The 20,787-nt window shown below is 47.8% G+C and overlaps 1 protein-coding gene across 4 annotated transcripts in view; it reads left to right on the top strand.

The window, feature by feature from the left end:
- LOC144159505 (chitin deacetylase 8-like) overlaps window positions 1-20,787 on the top strand; it is a 39,108-nt gene extending 18,321 nt beyond the window's left edge. For 2 of the 4 annotated variants that reach the window (XM_077691044.1, XM_077691043.1), the window contains exons 3-5: window positions 3,823-4,035; window positions 15,071-15,313; window positions 18,312-20,783. In XM_077691044.1, the coding sequence (XP_077547170.1) occupies window positions 3,823-4,035; window positions 15,071-15,313; window positions 18,312-18,846 (991 nt within the window). In that variant the 3' untranslated portion in view covers window positions 18,847-20,783. Of the gene's footprint in view, window positions 1-3,822; window positions 4,036-15,070; window positions 15,314-18,311 lie in introns of all 4 variants that reach the window. The other 2 variants (XM_077691042.1, XM_077691045.1) reach the window with 2 other exon arrangements.

Below are 20,787 nucleotides of genomic sequence, written 5' to 3'. Positions count from 1 at the left end.
TTCCACACTTCTATGGTATAAGGAAAAAAATAATTTTTAAACCCGTCTAGACGAGCCCAAAAAGGCCTTATTGGGTTACTGTGCTTCAACCGAGCTCCCCGTTTGGGTGCGGGTTGTATGTATGCGTCTTTATTTATTTTCACTTCGTCTTTTATCATTTGAAACAGGAGTTTCAACCTTTGCTTTTCGCGGCGCACTTGCAGGAGTTCTAGTTTACACGATGTTAACAAATTTGTGACGGATTCTGTCCAGCGGTACCATGAGCAAATGAAGCGCAATGCTAGTCTTTGAATTTTTTTCTAGTTTATCACTCGTGGCCATGCATTACTCCTGATAAAATCATATTTGAGCCAACGTCGCCAATACGTTCAAATTAATTCCTGAAGTTCTGCAATAAAACTGATCATGTCCGGAGTACCGCGAGGAAGTACACTGGGACCGTTTTTGTTCAATATCTACATTAATGATATAGTCACTGCTACCCCGCAGGTCAAGCCTATTTGTATGCCGACGCCACCACCCTTCTATTCTCAGGACAAAGCTACTCTAATTTAGGAACTACTGCGAATCAAACATTACCGGTGTTGGAGAAATGGTCTGACAACAATTAACAGTTAATGCATCTAAAACAAAGGCTATGTTCTTTTTCCCTAAAAATAAGCAACCAGTGGACAAGTGTACCCTTTCCCAAACTACTTCCCAAACAAAGTCCCAAACTATTCAAATCGTGACCGACATTAAACTTTTAGGAGTACATTTCTTTAGTTCCCTTAATTGGAGCAGTCACGTAAACTATGTGATAAATAAGCTATCTTCTGTTGTGGGCGAGTTATCAAAACTGAGATCCGTAATACCAACTGGAGTAAAAATATTAATCTATCACTCTCTTTCTGTCTCATCTAAATTATTGTCCACTTGTCTGAAACTCGACAACCCAGACAGATAAACAAAAATATTCATTTTGCAAAAAAGAACATTGAGAGCTATTTTAAATATTCAAATATACCAATCTATGTAATCCGCCTTGAATAGATTAAATAAATTCAGTACTGTAGCTCTGTACGAAACCCGTTTATTCATGGCCTACAGAAAAGCTTCCCGTTCCCACCACCAAGACAGTTTTTTTTTTCAATTAGCTAAACTTACCAAGCGCAATCGATGTTATCCTACGCGAAAACCTGACAATTGAATTGTAGTGTTCCCCAGAACAAATTATAGCTAACTGGTGTTGTCTTTTATTCTACCCTCATTGCTCAATCGGTTATGTGACTCCAACGTAGATACCGTGTATTCGCATCTACAAGACATTATTAGTTTGCTGAAGAAGTTGACTCCAGACTCATCAATATTTTTAGACGCGAAGGACTATGGCCGCCTTTTGTTTTCTGTTGGCTTTTTGTCTCGTTTACTTATTTTGTGAAGTGCTGACCACCTTGAGTTTGCTTTGGGCCTGACGGACCCAAGGGCTAGTCAAGCTGTCAGTACAACTTTTTTCCATGGCCCCGCCACTTTATGTGTACATATCTGTATATAAATGTTTATAAGTGGCCATAAAGAAATCATTCATTCCTTCATGTGGGGAGCGTAGGCCGCGAGTTGATGCGACGAAGAGCCATTGTTGGTGGGCCATGGCGGCCGCAGCCATGGTAGCGCAGAAAATTGACTTTCATGGTGATGCTTACAGCTGATATTAGGAATGTACAAAGTTCAGTAAACGAGCCCCTTCTTCTATAATAGTGCAGCATGTCTTTACTAGCGCTTATTTTAGCGAATACAATGGCATTCCCAGTCTTGGTTTGAGTGGAATTCTTGGAAAGACGGATTTGCCTCGTAGTTATTTTCATACTTTTTTTTTCATAAACCAGAAACCTGCCCGCGTATGGTGTGTTCTAGGGTATGGCACGTACCCGCAAAGTAAACCTCGATTTCTGCCATGGTCACGAATGTACTACGGCCGGCTTAATTTCGGCTTGTTTATTTCGGTTCCAAAAGCATACACGCAGAAAAAGGGGTGCCCTGTTTTTTTCTTCTAAGAAAAAGGGTGACTCGGAGACAGTCGCCTTTTTTATTTTTTTTTCGTTAGCTTAAACATCCTGGAGGAAAACAAACACTCAGAGGAAAGAAAAACTCAGCACATTTTGCACTGGAGAAATGCCACATGCCTAACGCGCGATGCTCAAGGGCTCACATGCTGGACGCTGGAGTTTGAGTTCTGTTCAGCCGATAACAATGCGCTACGAAATGCAGTCGGTGGGTTTCTTGGTAGCTTCGTGCTAGCTTAAATTTTTAGATGCAAAGCATCTCTTGCTCTCGGCTCCGTCATCCGTCGTCCGTCGTCCGTCCATCCACCGGCCCAGGAAGACACCGGCAACACTGCCGCTCCAGGAGCCCTTTAAGGGGAAGCGTGCTCGTCTCGTGCCGGCCCAGGAAGACACCAGCAACACTGTCGCTCCAGCATCTCATGGTCGGGGCTATGTCCCTCCCTTGTTGTGGCGCCGTCCACACCCCCACTGCGCATGCTCGGCTCATCTCGTGCCGGCCCAGGAAGACACCGGTAACACTGTCGCTCCAGGAGCCATTAAAGGGTAAGACACCACCGGGCGTTCAGCAAGCCGAGCATGCGCAGTGGGGATGTGAACGGCGCAACAACGACAAGGATGGGACATAGCCCCGTCGCATCTAATAAAATTACACCATCTTCCCGTAGGGGAACACTGAGTAGTATGCGAAACAGCCATGGGCTCAACGCAGTTTCCCATTTCGTAGTTCCGGTAAGTGAAAAGTGTGGTAGTTACCATGGAAACCAAACGGTAAATATAACGGTAGCTGCGCACCTCAACCTAACGGAAACGACGAACTGAGAACTAATGGGCACTTGAATCGACCCCATGGCTGCTTTGCATACTACTCAGGGTTCTCCTACGGGAAAATGGTGTCATTTTTTTTCCACGGGGTGCCGCTGAATTTGGTTCTCCCGTGAGAGATTTCGGTAGTAGTTAATATGCGGGGTCAAAATGTTTCCGCGACTCTTCCCTGCGGAGTCCCCTGAGCATAAAACTTCATTTTAATTTCGCGGGACTCGGGTTCCGAGTACAGCCAGGCCGCAACTCGTTGATACTCGCTTGCCCACCCCAGTCAGTGTTGAAAACACTCACTCACTCCAAATTTTAAAGCGAGAGCTCTGCTATGACACATCTTTCGAGGTCATTTATCCCGTCGCAACTGACCTTCAGCCACCGGCGAGCAAGCTTCGGCTTTCTTTCTCACCGCTTCACTCGCTGGGAACCTCACCACTGCGGTACCACGTGACTGGGCGAAGGTGAAACGGCTTGGTCACTCAGTGCCGGCTGGGCCGTCTGTGCGAGCACTTCAGTGCAAGGGAACCATGTTATTGGGCGAGGGCTCAATGGCTGCTTCGCCGGTGCATCGATGGTGCGGCAGCTGAACTGTCTGTGCGTGCTCGTCACAGCGAGCAAAGGGATTAATCCAGCCATCCAGGTCATCCAGCAGAAATAGCTAGGTGGTAATGCTGCGACTGAAGCAAAGGCAAACGTTCACCACACTGTGTGCATGGTCTTTGCTTTTGCTCGAGATCACTAGTTTAAGAAGTTTTAAACCTCAGCAATACTTATTGAAATGGCATATGTGGCAACTTTACCAAATAAACCGCCTGGCAGAGTGACCACTTAATATGTGTTTGCTACATTATGAAAACTTTTATGTTAGAGATATTAAGCTCCTTGCAAAAGTCGGCAGAAGGTAATTCGTCGCGAAAATTGCCCAGTCGCAGCTCCTATTGGTCTCTGACTGTATTTGTTGCAGCCATCGGTACAATTACACCTACTGGAAGACTTTGGACGCCGCGGGCTGGGAAGCGGAGCTACTGGGCGGACGTGATATCCTCCGGGACTACGCCCTCATCCCGGAGGAGGACATGGTCGGGGCTAGAGCGCCCTTCCTCGAGCCCGGAAAGGGAGACAGCTACGTCGTCATCCAGGAGCACGGCCTCTTGTACGACTCCTCTGTGACCGTCGAGTGAGTATGCACACTGTATCGATGGTATTCGCTGAAAAGTTTGGCGGGCGATTTCTTCGCTTGGCAACACTGAAAACCGCCATGACCGTGCCCGCTGTGCCTGCGCATGCGCTTTGCGCCCATATCTGGCACAAGAAGAAAGCACTAGCGTGCACCGTCTGCCGCGTTTCAGCCCGATTCTCGGCGGTGGCGTGAACAAATATATTATTAATCGCACTCATATTATGTGGTGGCGCTCTACTTGCCCTCGAGAACTTCGCACCCTCGGAGAATGAAACCGCGACTGCGAATGAAGGCGCCATGGCGCGCGAGAGGCCGACGCTGCAAGTTCCTGCGACCACGGATGTCGCCACAAGTGCCGTCTAATGCCTGGTTGAGTACAAAAACCAAAGAATTGTTTTGAAGAATAGTTTCACGCGTACGCCGATTTAAATACGATGGTAGCGTAGCAGCTATAGTGCATCCGAGGCCACCTCCCGAGCCGTGGCATGCTCGCACTGCCCGGCCGGCACAAGAGCTGGCGAATCGCAAGCGCTGTTGATCAACTCATTGAAGTTTGGATTCCGCGTGGCAAAATTTTCGGCAACAATATTTTTGTTGTTGCCCTTGAACAGATGAGAGACCTTGAATGGCAATCGGCTTTCACTTGCAGACGCACGCCACTCTGTCCATAACGACGCTGCCACGCAGTGGCGCGCATACGTAGGCTCCGAAGTTTCTACCGTTCTACCTAGTAATGCGACGATTTCAACCGTGTCTGGCGATAAGTAGATCGTATGGTGCTCCTCGTGACAGTATTTGGCGTCGAGGGGTTACTTTGCGTTCGGTGAGGCATAGTTTCGAACATTTAACAGCACGCTGTAGTCATGTGCTGTGCTTTTTTGGACGCCATCGCTAGGGTGTCTCGATATACGCGCGTCCGCCGTACAGCGTGGAGACACGTATGCGTTGACGCCGCCATTTTGGGTCACTCGGTCGCCGCCGCAGCAAGTCCTCGCATCAAAACGGCGCTATAGTTATTGCCGCAACGTGGTATACTGGCGAAGTTTGAATCATGTTATCTGTTTCGCCTTGGGGTCTCGTGGGAAACGAAAAGAACAGTGCGTTGAGCACTTTTGACCCAATAGCAGCGGCACGGGACCGTTCAAAGGGTGTCTCCGCCCTGTACGGCGGCACTGCCATCGAGGCACCCTGATCATGACTGGCTGACTGAACAAACTTTATTGAGGAATAGGAAAAGGAGGGAATGGGGTAGGGGATAGAGTAGAGTGGAATTCATGGGTGGAACCTTAGGTCCAGGGCCGCAGTGGCTAGTGCGCCTGTCTTCGCTTTCTCCAGCAGGTTGAGTTGGTCCTGTGCTTGCCAGGGCCGCCTCCCATGTATCCAGTGTAGTAGTCTGTCTTGAGGTGTTGCTGGGGCCTGTTCCTCATATTATTGGGCAGGACCATGTGGCGTGGAACAGCTTTGCTGTCTCGCCGCATTGGTTACAGTATTCGTCAAAGTCTCGATTTTGGTGTCGCAGTATCTTGGACCATCTGGATTTGTGTATGCACGTATTGGTCTGGATTTTTCTCAGGATTTGCGCTTCCGAGGCCGTGAGGTCTTTATGTGGATGTGCGAATTGAACCCTCAGCTGCCGGGCTATGTGTAGAGTCAAGGTGGGCGCCGTGTAAGGACGCGTGGTTGTCCCGTCGGCTGCGTGGTATGTGAGTGCACACACAGCCGCACTGGCCGCCTCATTCCCTTCCAGACCTTCATGCTCCGGGGTCCATGTGATATTACCCGACGCTGAATAGCTGAGGCTGCACAAAACGGAAGTTCGTCACTTCAACTCTCTGTAATTAAATCCTATGTAGGGTTCCAATCGGCGGCATACCTGTTTCTCGCAAGAAAGCCATTACGTCACGAATAAATAAAACTTGCTGCCGCAAATCTGTCAAGAATAATGCGGGAATGCATAATTAAAATAAAAACTAAGGTCATATCGAAGAATTGTCTTGTAGCATATGCTACCAAACCAATTATGTAATGCATAATATAAAAATACAAGAAATTCTCACATCCGCAGCCTTATGGGCCAACTCGGGAAATATTTGTGTCCGTTAACAAAGCTTGACCACCCGATCTGAGCGTTTACGAACTTCAGTGTACGCGCTAAGTATTCAGCGATTTGCGCGCTAGCACACCTACTATTAATAGCTACACATATGCTATTTTTTTATCCACTGTATGCGCCTAATGACAGTTCTAACATGCGTGTTTCTGTTTTACAGACATTCTACAGACCTGTTTTACAGACATTCATATTTGTAATATAATGTTCCACGGCCAACCATTTCAGCGTAGGCCGGAAAGGAAAGCTCTCAAAACAAGCTTTAGAGCATTAATACTTCCAGAATTGTGTTTTATTACACAATGTTGCAGTCCTTAGGCTTTTATTTTGTTGCTTTAAGAGAGTCCATAGAAGTAGGAAAAAAAAAACTACAGCCATCGGGCAGCTTCATTTGGACGAAACGCGTGAACAGGAAAGTAGGCGACAAGCACGTCAAAACAGCGCTCAAACAACCTTTATGTGGGAATGTTCTGTGACGAAGTAATCTCTGAAAGTTGGCACACCCTACCTAGTTGCACAACAAGCCCCCGTCCATTGCAACCTTCGAAAACAATTGTCAAATCGCCCGTCGAGCCCAACCGGCGCTCGCCGATGCGCACCGGCACCCGCGAAGGCCACGGGGAGAAACGCGTTCGAAAAGGCCAGCCGTGCCGAATGACGTCACGCCGGCCAACATGGCCGTGCCCACGCCGTTGGGCTGTAATGCGGTTACGTGTGTGATGTGGTGCCTTGGTTAACTTGATATCCTATCAACCCCTCGATGCTGTTTCCAATTTCTCCGTTTTTTTTTATTGCCTGCTTGGCGACAACAGAAAACACACTGCCCAGTACACAAATTAGTAGCTCCAGCGAGCAATCGGATGAAGGGAGTGGATTAAATTATCTTAACTTGCGCTAGAACATCCAGAATGGGTGACCACTCAGGTTCTTCCGGCATGACTCTATAAACTTTTCTTATATCCTCTTCGACATTTTGAACCGCCATGCGAGTTTTCCACATAGAATGCAGACTAAGTGCCATGAACATATCATAAGGCACGCCTCCCTCATTGTTTACGGGAAAAAAGCGAATGCCATAAGGCGTTAACGGTAAGCATTTTTTCAAGGTTCGTTGGAGGATGTCCCAGTGGAACCCCGCATCCCAACAGCCCAGAAAGATGTGCTCGATTGTTTCCAGCTTTTTGCATAATCGACAGTTAAGTGCCCATGGGTGTACATATAGTCCTTTTTCCCGCAGCCAGGGTTTTACCGGTAGCGTGCCGCTATGAAGTTTACAAAAGAAAGATTTAACAGATGAACGTCCCGGAGAGCACGGTGGGACACTACTTCCGCGTTGCATGACAAGCGTTACGTGACTTTTAAAGACGATAGTCTTTCTTGGGCTACTTAAACCCAGATATTTTGGTCTGTCTGTCTGTCTGTCTGTCTGTCTGTCTGTTTGTGAATCGATCCAGCCACCCGGCCAAAGTGAAACAAAGCCTGCGCAATAGTCTTATGTACTCACAGCAAAATGTAAACGTCTAAGACCGGTTTATGTGTCCAACTTGTCAACATTGTTGAACAAGAACAAGACATTACGCAAATTTGGGGCAAAAAATCAATACGCAAGGAATATTTACAGCGTTACTTTATAAAAGAAATTCTTAGGTGCTTGATTTTTGCGAAATGAAATACATCTACTGCAGAGAAAAAAGTCACATTGTCGCTTGCTCTGGCGGCATAGCTTCTGGCGGCATTCTAAGAATTCAAGCGGCAACAGTTACGAAAGGTTCCACTAAATAGGTTGCACGCTCTGCTTGGAACGCACGTGGCCTAAGGAAACGCGGTTCTATAAACGTTCAAGTAGGTAGCCTCGATTCACGCGCGTCTCCGCTGTACGACAGCGCTGGCATCGAGGCACCCGGCCTGGAGCAATGGAACGCGGTAAATTTAAATTGACTTGAGCAAACCTCTAGCGTGTTTACCTTGGGAGGAGCGCGACGCAACAGGGACAACATGAGAGGTGAGCGGGAAAGCGAAAGGAGGCATTTACTTGGCAAATGTCGACAAAGACTATCGTCTTTTGTCTACATTTGCGACGAAAGGAGCAGATACGTAGGCAATTTTTTTTAATAAAGGCCAGCCCACTTGTTCATGTCATGCTTGTGATCTTGGAGGCAAACTCATCTCCACAAATTTTTGCATCCGTTTACCTCATCTGTGCACGCATATTCGGGCTAAAATTGAAGGATAAAAAAGGTTCTGGATTTGCCTTCTGAACCCTTACTAATATATGATTGCTAAAAGGAAACTACTCCGCACCGTCACGCATGGGTTTTCTCAAGATTGCGTTTCGAGTAGAGACAAGAAGGAGGTGTGTTTTGTGCCTTTCATTTCATTTCATTCCATTTTATTTCCTTAAAGACCCCATTGAAGGGGTATTACATAAGGGGTGGGTACATTCATGAAAACGTGAAAGCCATATGTTATTACAATGCAAGGTAATTTGTTACGGTGTTCAAAAAGGTCGAAGGACAGGTTATGGCGGTGATTTCATTAGAAAGGCCGTTTCAGTCCGTTGCTGCACAAAAAAAAGAATGAAGAAAAAATTTACACCATCTTCCCGCGAGGGGAACCATGGTTAGATGCGACGCATCGTGGGGGGGGGGGGGGGGACATGCTGCATAAAGTGGAAACATAACAACAATGGGCATGCTAACATAACGGAAACGCAACGGAAACCCACATAGTCTCCATTCAAATCATCGGTGGTCATCGGATGTCATCGGCGGAGCGGCGCGGTGGAACGGCGGAGGAACGACTGAATGGAGCGGCGCAGTTACCGCGTTTATATGTAGCGGAATTAGAGAGAGCAGCGCATGCGCATGTGTTTAACCGAGAGCTAACGCACGCTGACACACAGCTGGCACGGCGACGGGAGCGAGCGCCAGCGAGCGCTAAACGCAGATGGCGCTGCGGTGAAAGAGCGGCGTTAGCGCGCAGCTGGCGCGGCGAGGAGAATGGGGGAGAGACGTGCGGACTACGCCGACTACGGCGGACAAGGCGAGTTAAAGAGATGCGTCGCATCTAAAAAAAGTGATGGTGCGCGTACGCGGGCGCGCAACTTGTTGCGGGTGACCGGTGCGATGGGAGATGCATGCCGGAGGGAGAATGTATGGTGGCCTGCCGAGTGAGCTGTAAAAGAACTTGTGAAAAAGGCAGAGACTAGAAATGCGGCGACGAGATGCAAGCAATGATAGGCCAGATTCTGTTTTCAGTGCAGATATGCTGACGTCATCAGAGTACTTTGAATGAATAAATCGTGTGGCTCGATTTTGAAGCGACTCGAGTTGATTTATGAGATATACTTGATGTGGGGTCCAAATGGTTCAGACCCGCCGCGGTGGCTCAGTGGCTAAGGCGTTGCGCTGCTGAGCACGAGGTCGCGGGTTCGATTCCCGGCCGCGGCGACCGCTTTTCTGATGGAGGCGAAAAGCAAAAACGCCCGTGTGTGCGAGATTTCGGCGCACGATAAAGATCCCCAGGTGGTCAAAATTAATCCGGAGCCCTCCACTACGGCGCGCCTCATCGCCTGCGTTGCGTCGGCGCGTTAAACCCTACAATCAATCAATCAATCCAAATGGTTGATGCGTATTCTAGCTTCGTCCTGAGGAGAGATTGATAAGCTAGCAATTTGACATTGTTAGGGGCGTAACGCAAATGGCGTTTTAAGAACCTGAGTGTTTTGTTAGCAGATGCAATGATGTGCTTAATGTGCGTTGCCGAAGTTAAATCGCTACAAAGGGTTACTCCGAGATATTTGTAGGAAGGAACTAGTTCGAAAGTGTCAGCAATTTGGTACGAGAATGCAATCAGATTTCGACGGCGGTGGAAGGAAACAGTTTTACATTTGTTAGGGTTTAGTTCCATTAGCCAAAGGTTACACCATTCTTGCACGCTTCGTAAGTCAGTTTGAAGAGACGTGTTATCGGAAACGGTGTTTATTTCACGATAAATAACGCAGTCGTCTGCAAGCATGCGTATGTTAGAAGATACATGCATTGGTAGGTCATTAATGTAAATCAAAAACAGAAGTGGGCCTAAGACGAACCTTGAGGGACACCTGAGGTTACCGGGGTAGAGTTAGAGATTTGATTGTTGACAGAAACTGATTGCGAACGGTTAGTTAAGAATTCTTTAATCCGTGCTAATATGTCGAATTTAAATGTATCGCGGCAAGTTTTAGTAGTAGGCGCTCATGAGGAACTTCGTCAAATGCTTTTGCGAAATCGAGGAAGATGGCGTCAGTCTGAAGGTTAGAGTCGAGGTTAACATGCAGGTCTTGAACAAACATAGCTAGCTGCGTTTCACACGAAAACCCTTTCCTAAATCTATGCTGCGCGCGGGATGAAAAAAATGGTTGGAATCAAGAAAGTCCATGACCTGTGGGTAGATGATATGCTCGAGGAGTTTTCAGGGTACGCTGGTCAATGAAATGGGACGATAATTTAATGGGGAGCGTTTGTTACCTGATTTGTGGACTGGAACGACCTTTCCGTACTTCCAATCTGGAGGCAGCATTCCTGTTGAAACTGATTGTGAAAATAGTAGGCATAGGTACGCTGCATAGATATGTTTAGTATTTTTCAGAAGTTTGGACGTAATATTGTCTACATCAGCTGAAGAAGAAAGTTTGATTTTGTCTATCAGTGATGAAATGCCTCTGGGAAAAAATGCAATGGCTGGCATGGTACATTCAAAGTTCGCATGAGGAATGGTAAATGACAACTCAGTTTCTTGGGTGAAAACTGATGCGAAGGCGGCATTAAACACGTGTGCACATTCCGCGTCACTGAGGGCATCACCTGACTCATTGGATAGGGTAATAATGCGCCTGTCGTGTGGGTTTAAGACTTGCCGGAATTTCTGGGGGTTGTGCTTAAGCATGTTCGGTACGTCATAATGAAAAAATGAGTGTTTGGCGTGGCGTGTATGGCTTGCAGATAAGCAGATTCGGCTGTTTTGTACTTGTTCCATGCACCAGGGGTGTTGCGGAACTTGGCTGCGCGGAAGGAGCGTTTTTTATTGTTTTCTAATCGATTGAACCAGGGTTGGGCGTAATTAGAATTAATGCAATTTGGGGAATGTATTTACCAACCATTTCGTTTAGTTTGTCTCTGAAAATCAACCAGTTTTCGGCTACATTATGATAAGAAGGGGCAGTTTCAAAAGTGTAGTGAAAATTTGTTAGTTCACAGTTAACTGGTTCGTAATTTCTTTTATCATACAAACGAGAGAGAGAGAGACAGACAGAGAGAGAGAAAACTTTATTCTTTAAACAGCCCTGGTCCGGGCCGTCGTGCCACAGTCTCTTCATTAGGAGACGGCTGGTCCGTAGAACTCCCAGAGGTTCACACTAACACGAAGGCAGTGGGCCGCCAGAAGTTCTTGCGTCGATTTGACATCTACGCCAGGACCCGGGTTCAACCAGTCCTCCCAGGAAGCGATGCGGGAACGCAGGTGTGGTGGTAGGTCTGGCGGATGGCACTCCCAGTAAAGGTGTCGTACTGATGGGTAGGAAGGGCACTTGGGTGTAGAGCAAGTGGGACGCGAGAGGATGCCATGCATGTAGTGGATACGGGATGGAGGAATAAGAGATGAGGTCTGTGCTTTCCGGACCACAGATGCGGCTTCACGAGACAGGGCGAGGTGGGGGACCGGGAAACACTGCCTGCTTGCGCGTAGCGCGCAGAGATGCTGTCGGCGTGCCTGATGTTCTGAAATCTTTTGAGTGCCAGGGTGGTACACATGGGGCCACAACATGGGCGGACCCGGGGAGAGTACTCGGGTAAGCTCGTGTGCTCGAGCATTGCCGTCCAAGTTGGCGTGGCCGGGGACCCATACCAGCGTTATCTTGTGGGGAGGATGGGCGCGAAGGGCGCAGTTGAGGGTGTCAGAGGTATGAGGGTGTGTGGTGTATCGGGAAATATTTCATAGCGCCTCCTGTGAGTCACTAAACACGAAAATTGGGGTGGCAGGGGGCTCGACTTTCACAGCGTATTCGACGGCGGCGGCTATGGAGAATTCTTCGAGGGTGGTACAAGTTGGGGCGCTTTTTAAGTGGACAATGGTGTCTACAGATCGGGTAGGGCTATGGAGGGCGATAGCACCATCTCTAGAAGTGGAGTCAAAACTGGCGTCCGGGAAGTATATTGCCGCACCATGCTGTTTAAGCCAATGAATGCGCCTGTTCAATGCTTTTGTGCGTTGTTGCCTGCGGACCGAGTTGTGAGCAGGGTGCATGTGGCGAGGGATACGCTCAATTACCAGGTTTGGGAAAAAAGACCAGGGAGGAGGTTCGGGAGGGATTGGGGGAAGACTGTCTGTTGGGTAGTTTAAGAGGGTGATAATCGGTCCAGCTTGAACGCTTAAAGCTCTCGGCTTCAGGTCGGACGATTCTCATACAAACAAAAAGTTTTTTTTAAGGTCGGGACCAAAACGGGCTTAATTACGAAGTCAACATGAACGAATTTATGATCACTGATTTCAGGAAGGTACGCAATGGAGGACACGCACTCGGGATGGCTCGTTAATATAAGATCTAGAATGTTTTGGCAGTTACCGGTAACGCGGGTTGGTTCTGTAAGAACTTGAGATAGATTAAAGTTAAGACATACATCAAGGAAGTCGTTCGATTCCCTTGACGTAGCCGCTGGTGCAGGCTGACTTGACCAATCGATATTAGGAAAATTAAAATCACCAAACCGAATTACATGCATATTAGGGTGTTTGATCGTATTTCACTTAGGATATTATTGATCTTAGAAGAGAAGTGTGGAGTACTGTGAGGGCGGCCTACAGCAAACGCCTGGTAAAACTGAGTGCGGTGCGGCATGGCATTTAAGCCACAGGATGTCAAGGTCGGACACAATGTGGTGACTGACAGCCACAAGTACTCCTCCCCCACCCCCCCCTCGTGCCCCTGCGATCGTTTCGAACAGTCGAGAATTTGGTAGATCAGCGAGTACCTCGCCATCAGTCACGAAGCAATGTTTCCGTTAATATCAGAAGGTTGCTACCAGATGACAAAACCAGATTAGAAATAATGTCACGTTTTGGAATAAAGCTGCGTATGTTAGTAAAGATAGCAGAGAGCAATGAGTTTGATCGAGGGGCGGATCAAGGGCGGTGAGGCGCATTTTGATGACGGGGCAATTGCTACAACATTTCTTTAACAGAGCCTGTGGAGTGGTCATACACGTAGCGTTTGGTACCAATGTGCAATGTTTTGAAGCGCGGAGATTAGGACGTGGATTTCGATTTAGCGAAGGCGAAAAGGTTTTTACGAGCAACTCTAACGGGCTGAGAGAAATCTTCACCGACACTGAAATTGCTTCCCTTAAATCTGGGGCCATTAGATAGGAGAGACTCTTTAGTTTTGAATTGATTGAATTTTACAATGAGTGGCCGATTATGGCCTTCTGTATGGCGTCCTAGGCGATACGCACGTTCAATGTGATTAGGGTCAACAGTGAACTTCAAGTGATCATTACAATGACTGGTGACGCTTTCTTCAGATCCTGCGAATTTTTCTTTAGGGTTTGGGTCGGGAATGTTATAAAATATTAGATTATTCCGACGTGATCTGTTTTCGGTATCATCCATCTGTTTTGCAAGACGGAAAATCTGGTTAGCCATTTCAGTGGTATCTGTTTTAATGGTGTGTAGGTCGGTTCGGATGGTTGAAATGACTTGATAATGTCCTTCTAAATCAGTCATGCGTTTATTTAGGTCTGGTAAGGTTTTGTCTCCTGTCAGTAGCTGGTTTTTAATGTCTGGTATTTCGGTAATCAGCTTCGACTGGCCAGCCGATAGCTTTCCGAACTCGTTCATTACGTCCTCAATACTGGGAGGGCCAGGGTCAGATTTAATATCTCCCGCCAAAATTAAAAGAGACTGCATGGTGTGAACACATTCGGCAACAATTGTAGCGTAACACCGTGGGCTCGGTAGCTGTATAAGAAAGTAATTGCTAGATTTTTTTCCCGAAAGAAAATACATTCCACTAATTTGCATGGCGAAATGCAACGGATAAGGGGTCTGCGCTGAAGCACAGCCGGCACAGCCACCAAGCCCACTGAGCGCGGGGGACGACAGGGGAGGTTTTATAACTGATGTGGCGGATGATGTTGCTGACGATGGCGCTTTCCAAGGTGAATGGGGAACCAAAGAGGGTAGTGGCGGCGCTGTTGGGCCCGATGAATCGGTCGTGGACGGAGCAGGCCAGTGGCCCGCGCCGGGTGTTCTGGAACGGTTTGCTGCGATCGCTGTAGCTTCGGGGAAGGCCAGAATTGCGGGCAAAAGAAGTCCGGTGAAGAAACTGTGCACCTGCATGGCGAAATGCAACGTATTAGTGGTTTGCGCTGTTCAAAGCCACCGAGCACACTCTTCTTTTTTTGTCGTTGACGGACGTGATGAAGTGCGAGAAGAGCGACATGACCGAGATGTCGCACGAAAATAGGGTATTCTTGCAACATACGTATGTGACAGCACTTGAACCCTTTGATGGTTAGTTTCAGAAACTGAGTGCGCCTCAGTAGCTGGTTGCTTGAATTAACTGCATGACACACCAGAGAAAAGCCGCTTTGTTAACTGTTTCATCACAGTATCTTGATATCCACGGCATTATGAGCTGATCCTAGATTGCTGATCGCTTCGCATTCAGTCGTTACGTCCTGTCGTGTTCTGCGCTTCATGCAAAAGGTGACACCTTACTTTAATACATAGTGTTTGTTTGATAACCTTCTCTTTTTCCCTCGTGGTCTTCTAAATATGGCGGCCGTCGTCTCGCGGGGATGTCCCTGCCTTAAGTAATTGTTTGCTTCTCTCTGTGATTCGTGGTTTTATTGAAGACTTGGACCGTGCTTTTGTCTTGCGTCGCAGTTACACTCAAGAGCCCGACAAGCTGCCGCTCTACCCGTACACGGTGGACTACGGCCTGCAGACCACGTGCGTCATAGCACCGTGTCCTGAAGGATTTTACAAGGGACTGTGGACGGTGCCCGTGCACTGGTTCTACAGAACGGTCCAGGACGACGCTGGATCAGTGTCTACGAGCGGCTGCCCCATGGCAGACGCGTGTCAACCGCAACCACTTACGCATGTTGAAATGTTCGACTATCTAAGGTGGGTGACAGGGTTGAGTACGTAGCGGTAGCGGGTGGCTGAGTGAGTGAGTGAGTGAGTGAGTGAGTGAGTGAGTGAGTGAGTGAGTGAGTGAGTGAGTGAGTGAGTGAGTGAGTGAGTGAGTGAGTGAGTGAGTGAGTGAGTGAGTGAGTGAGTGAGTGAGTGAGTGAGTGAGTGAGTGAGTGAGTGAGTGAGTGAGTGAGTGAGTGAGTGAGTGAGTGAGTGAGTGAGTGAGTGAGTGAGTGAGTGAGTGAGTGAGTGAGTGAGTGAGTGAGTGAGTGAGTGAGTGAGTGAGTGAGTGAGTGAGTGAGTGAGTGAGTGAGTGAGTGAGTGAGTGAGTGAGTGAGTGAGTGAGTGAGTGAGTGAGTGAGTGAGTGAGTGAGTGAGTGAGTGAGTGAGTGAGTGAGTGAGTGAGTGAGTGAGTGAGTGAGTGAGTGAGTGAGTGAGTGAGTGAGTGAGTGAGTGAGTGAGTGAGTGAGTGAGTGAGTGAGTGAGTGAGTGAGTGAGTGAGTGAGTGAGTGAGTGAGTGAGTGAGTGAGTGAGTGAGTGAGTGAGTGAGTGAGTGAGTGAGTGAGTGAGTGAGTGAGTGAGTTTGTGCACTCACGCTGGCGGGAGTTGACCGGCGTGTAACGGGGATGAGCTTAAACTCCATTTGCCGATTTACTTCATGCTGATATCAAGAGCCAGCTGATTGCAATTATAATGTTCAGTATTTGTTCTTCCTGCCTTTATTTTTAATTAAGTCATATTTTTTTGGCAGGAGCATTTGTGTTGGGCAGAAAGTACCTTGTTAAGGTTAACAGGAATTGCTCCAATGCTTTAAACTTGGTCGTCGCCTTCAAACATTACTGTCAACAAAGGCAATGTTGCGTAACAGGCCGACAAAAACGAGGCCGAAACTCCTAAAATTGGGATATAGTGTTTGACATTCATATCTAAATCGTCTTTGTCGTGCTGACTATATGATCACTCAGAGTTAATTCGATATGCGAGGCTAGAACTAACCGAACGTAGTCGACGGTGCGTGTTTTTTTGTTATTGTTTTGTGTTTGACGTCGCCTGCGACAGGGCAAGGAAGATTTTTTTTAACAGCAAAGCTGTTGTAGCTCGCCGTAATGTGTGGCACGTAACGCGTTAAAAATACAAAAAAAATGGCCGCGTATCTGCTCCTTTCGTTGCATGTCGTCAAAAGACGATAGTCTTTATCGGCTTTTGCGAAGTAAATGCCTCCCTTCGCTTTCCCGCTCACCTCTCATGTTGTTCCTCTTGCGTCGCGCTCCTCTCTAAGGTAAAGACGCCACAGGTTTGCTTAAATCATTTTAAATTTCCCGCGCTCCACTGCTCCAAACCGGGTGTCTCGATGCGAACGCTGCCGTACGGCGAAGACGCGCGTTAATCGAGGCGCCCTACTTCAACGTTTATAGAACCGCGTTTCCCTACTCCACGCACATTGCAAGCAGAACGTGGAACCTATCTAGTGGAACCTTGCGTAACTGTTGCCAGTTGATTTCTTAAAATGGCGCCAGAAGCTATAGTGGCGCGGGCGACAGCAGGCGACGGCGGAGTGAATTCTTTTTCTGCAGTTGATGAAGTATTTAATGTCGCAAAAGTCAAGCATGTTTGATTTTTTATAAAGCAACACTACAAATATCACTTCTGTATTGATTTGTTGTCTCATATTTGCGTAATGTATTGTTCTTCTTCAACAATGTTGACAAGTATGAACCTTATACACCGGACATAGACGGGTAGATTTAGCTCTGACTATATAAGACTATTGCGCAGGCATTGTTTTGCTTTGGCCGGGTGGCTGAATCCAGTCACAGACAGACAGACAGACAGACAGACAGACATACAGACATACAGACAGACCAAAATTTCTATCGTCTTTAAAAAAAAACACCGAGTGCTCGCGAGCGCGTGCCTCGTGGCGACCGGCGAGCGTCCCCTGCTCTCACAGTGGCTTTAGCAAACAGAAAGAAATCTGACGGAAACCCCGAGGAGGGCCTCGCGTTGCCTAGCAACCAACAACACTATATAGCTTGCGCAACACCTGCTCCACGGAACCTCGATGCGACTCCAGGAACGCCGGGCATGCGCCGTGCACGTAAGCGCCGCCGCTGCACACCAGCTGTCGTCAAGCGCTGCTGCGCATATCGAGAAACACGATGGTATCGATGCACACGACGAAGACTACTACTAGCACAATGCAAAGCGACGACGGATCATGGAAATAAACAATTTCAAACTTGTACAAATGAGTGGTGATGTGTCTTTCAGTGCTCACGCAGAAAGAAGTCCTGCAGCTTCGCAGCTTGGTGCAAGCTTCGCCAGTATTTTTATACTTACGTGTCAGATTATTTCCAGTCTTTTCTAACCTGTTTTCAACCCTGGATGTTCCGTTTTTCTTGTTTATTTTTTTCCCCTTTGAGTTATTAGCGCGCAGGTGCGCACCTGCAGAAGTGGACTTCACCGAGCTTGTGTGAAGTAGGCGTAATTAGAACAAGTTCGTGCGCTGTAGGAACGCCTTCTTGACATGGTCTTCTGAAAAGCATCTTTTTTACAGGGATTTTGGCATTTACAGACACGAATAGGCGTACAGTAATGTGGCCCCCGCTGCGGTACTTGAATACAGTTCGGAAAAGCCACCTTCATGACCACAATTTCTCGGTAAAACTAGCCGGACTGATATTAAAGGGGGGCCCCTTCAAAGTTGGCTTCGATAGTGCAGAAATACATCACCGGAGAGACATTATTCCAGGGGAAATATTAGTTGTTCTATATTAAATAATTAGGACCATGTTGCGTTTCATTTTGTAAATGTAGACAGTGGCGGGCATTGGAAACCGCATGATCCACGGCAGAAATTTGTCAGTAGTAGCAGAGACCTTCAACGCTCTGGTAGTAGGTAAAGGACGGCACCCATTAAAAACCGTTGCCACGCACTGCTCCTCGTTAGGTCTCCCAAAGTACAGCGCCATTTTTCCTCCTCTTGCAGATCAAACTTCGAGTTCTACCACTACCACAGAGCCCCCTTTACGTTTTTCATCCACGAAACATGGCTGCATGACCCAGAGCGAGCTCAGGGCTTCCTGACCTTCGTCGACTGGCTGCTAACCATGGACGACGTCTTCTTCGTCACCGTGGAAGAAGTCGTGCGCTTCATGCAAAACCCGAAGCCACTGGGAGAATACGTGCAGTCCAAGTGCTCCAAAGCGACTGAGTTCTCCCGCTGCCCCGAAATACATTCCTGCGAATTTACGGAGGCGCAAATCAGAGAAAATCGCTTTCTGACGAGTTGCAGACGGTGCCCCGAAAGATATCCGTGGATTCGAGAAGGGACGGCGAAGGAATCACAGCGAGATAGCGCAGCAGGACCCGCCACACTTGAGCGCGTCTACTACAGCACCAGCTACCTTTTCATCTTGTGCTCAGTTCTCATATGTTTGCTGGCGCTTTTTACCAAGCGATTAATTGTGTTGTTTCGCAATAAGCACACTTCTCGTTTTCACGGTAAAGTTAGCATGGATTGAGGCCTTGCCGCTATGGGTGCAATGTAAATGCTCATTGGCAGGAATTCCGTGCGGCAGAATTCTGTTTTCCTGTGAGCTTGTCGATATCATACTTGATTGATTCTGCCTGGGAACAGAGTGGAAATCACTGCAGCGCCTTTCTTTTGCACAACACATGCACCACCACCGCCCGTGTCATTGTCCTCTTGAGAGGAGACCGATCTTCGGGGAACTGAAGTCTAACACCATTTTCCTTTCTAGACGTGAGCGCCACCATTATGCTTTTTCTGACTAAGCCCCAATTTTAGGGGCCTTATTTGATGATGATGATGATGATGATGATGATGATGATGATGATGATGCTTAGCTGCTTCCTCTTTGTAACGGGGTGGCGTTGCACAGAGACCTTGGTCGTAACGCCACTGTACAATCACCTCGCCAAAAAAAGAACCTTTATGGAATTTTTGTGCTAGTCTGACTTCTATGTACGCATGTCTTCCCAGATTCTTCTCAGCTCTTTCCCGACCAACATTCTAACCTTCTTTTACTGACATCTACTGCTGTCCAGTTCACTTTTCCGGCTTCCAGAAGCATGTCTCCCTCACCTGGACGGATATACCTCTGCACTCCGTTGCAATATGTCGCTTGGTTTCTGGCTCCCTGCCGCAACCTGCGCACAGTTCTTCCAGTACCCGCTCGTGAGTAAGCGTTTTTGTCCGCAAGCAACCCGCCCGGGCTTCAAAAAGCAATGCACTCCCTTTGGTATTACCAAAGAATTTTTCCCTCGTGATCTCCCGCTTCCCGATTTTGTATATATCTAAGGACTTCTTTGCGTCCGTCCTCCTATTCCAGGTTGTTGTCTCTCATTCTTTCATTTCATTTTTTTATTGCCTTGGTCGTTTCCCCTGCACTTCCAGGTTTCATATACTTTGTCCTGAGCCTTCTGGTTCTTTTCCTCCAGTGTGTGTCCACGCTTTCATGTAAAGATACCGTAACACTCTGGCCGCCCATCTCTGATCATCCGTATTTCTAAGTCCTCCTTCAAAACATATTTTGCTCTGTGCTTCTCTAACTTCAAAGGGGGTCCATCCCATGTCTCCCTGCACTGCCTCGTTTGTTGTTTTACTGTGTGCCCCTAATGCCAATCGACCTACCCCCTTTCATTTACGCCTAGCCCTGATTGAATCTCTGATTTGGCACACACTACTGCGTTTGAAAAAGTGAGTGCTGGTACCATTACACCCTTCCAGATTCCTCTCACTACTCTCACTATTTCTGACCAGACAGCAGCGCCGTCTATGAAGCGAACGCCGCAGCCCCCATGCCGGGCTGTTAAGTGCTCCGTTCTTCCCGAGCCTAAGTTTGGTGTCCGTTTGTTACCCAACGAACCGCAGGGGTTTGGCGTTACGTTACTGGTTGCAGGGCTTGTGTGTGCGTTCTGTTTTGTTTTTATCACCTATCACCTACAGAAGAACACAACAGTGAATTTTAGGTGATAACTCGCTGCTAGTGTGAGCGATGGCGACTTCGTCAGTCGCGAGCTGCAGTAGTTACTGCAGGCAAAGAGGACTAAAAGTTCGTCTTCTGGGGGACTCGTGCACTTTGCCGCAATCATGACACACTTCCGGGACTAAATGTGAGCGGGGGAACGGTTAGCCCGCCACCCGTAGGTCCTTGCCGATACTCCCCAAGGAAGAGCTGCTGGATGGTAGTATCAGAAAAAAAAAAAACATCTCAGGAGGGATCGAACTACCGACTCTCGCAACAGTACCCAAGGAATTCAACACGCTACTACTAGGCCACGTAGCCAGGCAAGAGTTTTTATAGAGAATGTCTATTAAAGTGTAAAGCATGCACACCTTGACGATTCATTGCAAATGTTGTCCGAATTTCTATCCGTGCAAGCGATCGTGACCGCGATTTGCGCTTTGCACTTTGCGCTTTGCTTACGCTAGGGTGAAA

Source organism: Haemaphysalis longicornis, unplaced genomic scaffold (assembly GCF_048455015.1).
Source record: "Haemaphysalis longicornis isolate Haplotype H1 unplaced genomic scaffold, Haemaphysalis longicornis Haplotype H1 scaffold_10, whole genome shotgun sequence".
NCBI classification, from domain to species: Eukaryota; Metazoa; Arthropoda; class Arachnida; order Ixodida; family Ixodidae; genus Haemaphysalis; species Haemaphysalis longicornis.
The sequence above is the reverse complement of the archived record's forward strand: the minus strand, read 5'-3'. Positions and strand labels throughout refer to the sequence as shown.